The sequence below is a fragment of the Loxodonta africana genome, chromosome 9 (assembly GCF_030014295.1).
Source record: "Loxodonta africana isolate mLoxAfr1 chromosome 9, mLoxAfr1.hap2, whole genome shotgun sequence".
NCBI lineage: Eukaryota > Metazoa > Chordata > Mammalia > Proboscidea > Elephantidae > Loxodonta > Loxodonta africana.
In genome coordinates this window covers 79,937,236-79,943,566 of record NC_087350.1, presented here as the reverse complement: position 1 = coordinate 79,943,566, position 6,331 = coordinate 79,937,236, and the positions used below count along the sequence as shown (strand labels likewise).

The following is a 6,331-nucleotide window of genomic DNA, read 5'->3' as shown; positions in this document are numbered from 1 at the left end:
CCATGATATAACTTTTTAATAAATTTATTGTAAAGAAAAAAGCATCATTATTTTATAATGATTTTCTCACAACAGCATGTGTAACAACCAGTAACTTTTTTATAAAAAAGTATTTTAGAATTCTAATCACACAATATGTATAATCATGTTGCCTTCTGAAGATATGGTGGGGAGAGGTTCGCCTGAAAAAAATTTTCCCAGGAAACCCATAGTCCCTTGGCTCAAACGACTCATATAACATCCGTATCTGTCAGCTTTCTGCCAATCTAGAGAAGATTTGTTTTCTTTGATCTGTTGTCATGTGTTCACAAGCTTCCAAAATGTTTGCCAAAATTAAAGTCTGCTGAATTGTTTTTGCCTTAACCCATATTCTTCCGTTCATTCCAAATACTATCTCCAGTGGATAGAGTTTTCCCACTTCCTGTATGATTTCACAGTCCGGAGCTAGAAGCCTGGTGAGGAAGAGGAAGAAAATGAAATTCTGATAAAGTGGTAGGTTGTGTCCTGATTCTCCTTTAGAAGGACTCCTTTTCTGGGTAGTTCTTCACAGTTACTTAAAGCCCCACCAACATTATTCCAGGAACTAAAGGAGGTAACTACATTCACTGCCCCTCTTCTAGAAGCTTTACACTTACGAATATATCAGAGGTCACATGGTGGACCATCCCCTACAAAGAAATCAAACTTCCTGTGTCATCCGTGAACTTTAAAAAAATATATATAAAATTCTGCTCCTAAATTGTCAGAACACCTTAATTCTAGATTCTAGAACCTAAACTTTTTTATTACCTACAATGCTAAAAAGAACACTTTAAGCTTATTTCCTGATCATGTTTTTAAGTGATACCCAGGTATTAAATTCAGTCTTGGAGAGGAATATTGGCTCTTTCAAACCACAAGGATGCTGCTTCGTTCAAAACATGCTTCTCTAATGTCCCAAACTAAGTCTCCCAAATCTACAGAATATGTAGCAAGAAGAGGCATACAGGAGAGGTCTGAACTTCAGTGGCTCTAGGCCTTTTAATATGGCACAGCTTTGGGTAGGTAAAGGTCTGAACACCTAAGAGAATATGCCTTAGTGGGAGCTATTAAATCTACCAGGAAACAATGGCAGGAGCCTTCTGTGAATATTTGCACAAGGTGCAGGATCGCAACCACTCCACTTGCATTTGACCACTATCATGAGAGAAATTTGGTGATTTAATTTTGTTCAATTCTAAATTGTACCTATATCCAAATGATTTAGAAGTGGGGGGGAGGCCAGTTTTTCACATTTGGCCTGAGTATATTAAAGCTACCGACTGTAACTGAAAGGTTGGCAGTCTGAAACCACCAGTGGCTCCACTGAAGAAAGATCTGGCAGCCTGCTATCACAGAGATTTACAACCTTGGAAACCCTATGAGATCACTAAGTTGGAATCGACTCAGTGGCAGTGGGTTTTATCAGCTACAGGGAACAGGACTTCTGGGAGAGAAAACACACATAGGGCAGAGGAAGAACCGGAGGCATGGAGTATCAGCCCAGGCCCCACACCCACACCAGAAACTATACAGCTAAGTACATCTGAATATGAAACATTCACGTTAGTGTATTCAAATTAAGAGGGGATGGGACTAAATTCATGACTTACAAACTGCTAAAAAGGATACTGATTTTTAGCTTTGAGGAGAAATTTAGACTTTGCTAAGTAGAATCCAAATCCTAAAGATTGGCCAGCTTTCCAGTAAGACATAATTGTAAAAGGAGACAGGCAAGCCAGCAGGCATCAGAACTTACTTTCTAATTAAGCCCAAAGTCACTTTAAAAAGCAGACCGTCCTGTCCAATCACGCCCATTCCATTGGCTCGTCCACAGCTGTCAATACAGACCATCTCTGGTTCCATATCTTTATTAGCAACCAGAAACTGGCCATAGATGAGATCTCCAACCTACAATAATCAAAAAAACAGCTCATTTCATCTCAGAAACCATCCTACAGGTCCTGCCATTGGTTCTTTCCCACACACAGGCAGCAATGGCAGCTACCTACAGTTCTGTGGCTAATGGACTGACTATACTTGAGGATCCAGTCACTTTGGAATTGAGTCTTAAAAGAAGACAGTATTAACACATGTACCTTCACCCTTTACCCACCAGGAAATCCCCAAACGGGAGCAATGCCAAGGCCAGACAACATACTCTGGGATTCCACTGTTCCTTATGTTAGCCGCTAGCTACATGTGCCTATTTAGACTTACATTTAAATTTAATAAATTTAGTTAATTAAAATATAATTCAGTTCCTCAGTTGCATTAGCCACATTTCAGTCCTTGATAACTACATGTGGCCAGTGGCTGTCAGTGAAGGTACAGAACATTAGCATCATCACAGAAAGTTCTATTAGGATTCCAGAAGGTTTATGGCTAGAGGAAGGAACTCCTGGCATGCTCAAGCAAAATAGCTGGAGCAACGATAAGCCACTGATATTTCTCCATGTAAGGTTTACTTAAAAATCTCATGCAGTGGAACTTCAAAATGATAATACTGAGGAAAGACAGTGAACTTGTTCTGTTTGCTCAACAAAACACTGACTCTGAGAACTACAGATGAACAAAACATTTGCTACCCTTCAGAAACATTTGGTCTTTGGGGGCAGTTAGGATGTACATATGAACAAAAACTTCATTCAAACCGGAATCCAGTAAGTGCTAGAACAAAGTTAAAGTGATTCAGGATTGGGGATGGCTTTACAGAGGTATCTGGTGTTTGGCTGGGTTTTGAAGAATGAGCATGTCCCACAGATAAAGCCTGAGCGGAGGTACAAGGGACAGAGGGCACAGCATCAGCAAAGGTACAAGGGCAGGAAATTATGGGTTTAGTGGTGCTATCAAATACTCTGGTGTGGCTCAAGCATGGCTGTATGCAAGATATAATTATGGATGAGGCAAGACCCCTGGGGTGTCATGCCAAGGAATTCTTTAGGCTTTGAAGAACATTCATGTTTTGAGAAAGGGAGTATGTAAGGATGTCAGCTCTGAAAAGCCTAGATGGAAGGATGAGAGTGTGGAGGCAGGGATGTTAATGAGGTCACTGACCAAGGCCAGTTAAGGGTAGCAAGGCCTGAACTCGCAAAGTTGAGATAAAGGGGGTAGACATGAAGATCAGAGAAACAATAAAGCAACTGAGAACATGCGAGGAGTTAGAAGGGGCAAAGAAACCACTCAACTTCTGGTTTGGATGGACAGAGGGCAGTATGGCTACACCGTGAGATGCCTGTCCCAGGGCCTACAACCAGGATGGATGGATGGCTGATACAGCAATTTGTGCCACTTGTCCATTCTCCCTCTCTGAGCCTATTGCTGACTACCTTGGTCAATGCCCGTGATACTGGAGATAACAGATAAAACCTTTCAATGCAGTAGAGATGTAACATTCCAAGAACAAATGCTGCAAACATAAAACACATATGTAGTCTAGTTCAAGAGCTGAAGCACCTGAAGGAACTCTTGGAAGCCTGAGAGATCATCCTATAAAACTAGGAAAAGTGGTCACGCTTTGGCAACAGTTCAGTAGCCTTCTGGATATTTTTGTATTCTAGATAATGGGTTTATTTTTTTCATACTTTTGAAACCAAAGGCCCCCATCATTACCTGCACGTTTGGTCTGTTTCTTTTAGTTGCACCTTCAAATGCCAAGTAAGATAAAGAAGCTGGCTCACTCCCTCCAACGTCAACTTTGAATATATCTCCAGATTTAGCTGTCACTATGCCAATCACATGGTCTCCTTTCACTGGGACATACTACAAAAGAAAACATGAAAGAACAGCCACAAATTAAATTTTTTCCAGCAAGTCCTTAGTGTTTACTTTGTTATGATTATCATTAAAATGTTTAGAAAATATTTTGCAATTCAAGTTATTTATACAAACTTTACAACAAACTTTATCACATACCACTTTCAGTAAATGAAAACCAGTCACATCATATTCTCTCAAGCTTGCAGCTTCTAAAAGTCTGTTAATTGGTGCCAGTATGCCATACCTGAATACCATCTTCAGCACCCTTACCAGAAAGTCTCCGGCTTCTGCTTGCACTTACGTCCAGTGGCACAGGGTTCCTTACTACCAAGGAAGCCCAATCCATTGTTCGACAATTCTGCCTACGAGAAAGTTCTCACTTATTCTGAGAGAAATTTAACTCCTCATGATATCCACTCATCAAGCCTGATTCTGTCCTCTGGGGCCTCAAAGAACAAGTGTGTCGCTCCCTGACCTTTGGGGTTTTGAAGACAATGGCCATATGTCACAGTCCTTATCTCCCTTATATGCTAAGGTTTCCACACGCCTTTCTCCCCTGATCGCCCTTCTTTGGCCACGTTCCTGTTGCTCACGGTCCCTCAAAGGAGATGGGAAGGTGGGCACAATCTCAAAATGACAGACGGTGTTTCAGGGTCCCCTCCTTTTTCTCTTCCAGGAAGTTCCCCAGGATAGGGATACCACTCTTGCTGGATAGGGATATCACTCCGGAGCCCCAGCTCACCCGCTTCTGCTGTGAGTCCACCCAGTAAACGCCGCCGCCGCCGCCACCGCCGCCGGGCTCCTTGTGACGTAGGCGGCCGCACTTGGTGACCAGCAGACGGTCCCCGGAGCGCCGCAAGCCCGGGCCGCACACTACGCGCACCCGCGAACGCGCCCCGGGGTTTAGGCGCAGCAGTCGTTCCCCAGCACCGCCAGGGCCTTCTGCGTCCTCCTGCTCCGGCAGCAGCAGCTCCTCACCCGGGAGCACCACCTGACCTAACACTGTGCGCGCCGCCCGGGCCTTACTGCCCGCGAGGGATTCGGCCGCAATAGCCGCCGCTTCAGCCATCCCAGGTGCCACCAAACACCAATTCCGGCACCGTGCTTCCACTTCCGGCTCTAAGGCCAATCGCCAGCCCGCTCAGCACTTTCCGTTTCCGGCGCTACGGGTCAGTGGGAGTGGTTCCTACGTCTGTGAAGCCAAATCGCCGTGAGCCGGCGGATACCCCAAAGGTGGTTGTGGTTCCTCCTGGTCCGCTGTCTATCTTGCGGGTGTTACGAGAAACGCTCAGCTTGAGTAGACCGCGGAGCCTGGACTTCCGGGTGTCTCGGGCCGCGTGTCTTGTGGCCGGTCGCACCGTGAGATACAAGATACTCCCTTGTATGGAATCCTGGGAGTTGAACAGAGGGGCTTCCAGAGTTGGGGGTCGGGTGGACTCATAGTCCCTTCCCCTCGAGCCTGCCCTCAGAACGGTGGCTGACCTTTTACCAGGAGAGGTATTTTCTTTCCAAACTAAAACCTTTTTGGTTGTTGCCAAGAAGGCGTTTATTCGCATTGTGGAAAACACAGAATTAATAAACATAACTTCTTGGTTTTACCCGTTTGTCTCAAGCTAGACCGTCAGCCCTAGTTCTGATTCTTTGTAGCCCAGGGTCTGGCGTGAAATAGGTAACACGTGTTGGATGAATGAATGTTAACATTTTGGTGTGTATTCTCGCTAGACTTATTTTTCTGCAAATATACACATCACATGCACAGTTTCACATAATTGAGCTACACCTACATGACGTGGGAAAATCAGTTAACTACAGTTAAATCCCTGCTGCTACTTACCCTGAGGCAGTTCACATCCGCCATGTGCTCCTTGGATACTCTGTGGGGCAGTTCTACTCTGTCTTATAGGGTCGCTATGAGTCGGAATCGACTCGATGGCAGTAGGTAGGTTTTACTTATCCTGAACCAACACTTTGGTTGCCCATGTAAGAAGCAGCTGAATTGCAAATTCATAGTACTTCAAGGCTTCCTGCTCTTATGACTCGGGGCTATTATTTGAAATCACTGTTTCCTCTGTCAACTGGCACCTCCAATTAGTGGTTGGTCAGATTCTCCAGCAGTTGTGAGAGCTGCTGGGAATTGGGAGGGCGTCGCTCTGACCGATGAATTTTAGGGGCCCCTTTGGAGCCCTGGTGGCGCAGTGGTTAAGAGCTCGGCTGCTAATCAAAAGATGGGCAGTATGAATCCACCTGCAGCCCCTTAGAAACCCTATGGGGCAGTTCTACTCTGTCCTATAGGATAGCTATGAGTCGCAATAAACTCGAGGGCAACTGGTTTGTTTTTTCTGGGTTTCTGTTTCTTCGCATCTTTTGAGGCACCCACTTCCAAAGTGAATTTTTTAGAATTTTAAGGTGTTTTTAAGACAGACGATCTCTAACACACGACCCAAATTTGGTGGGATGCTGGCGTGCCATTTTCCTCAGATGTCATGAGAGGCCAACTTTTGCTTTGCAGTCAGATTTTTGTAAGAACTGTTTTTGGTCAGTTTTCCTGGCATTA

At 44.6% G+C, this 6,331-nt stretch overlaps 1 protein-coding gene across 1 annotated transcript; it reads right to left on the bottom strand.

The window, feature by feature from the left end:
• Window positions 1-8: 8 nt before the first annotated feature.
• EXOSC3 (exosome component 3) lies at window positions 9-4,871 on the bottom strand. Its single transcript, XM_003407850.4, has 4 exons — window positions 4,520-4,871; window positions 3,631-3,780; window positions 1,778-1,929; window positions 9-452 (listed from the first exon to the last, which is right to left on the bottom strand). Exons 1-4 carry the CDS (start codon window positions 4,844-4,846, stop codon window positions 251-253), a joined length of 831 nt encoding a protein of 276 aa, XP_003407898.1. The 5' UTR covers window positions 4,847-4,871; the 3' UTR covers window positions 9-250.
• Between the last annotated feature and the right edge of the window lie 1,460 nt (window positions 4,872-6,331).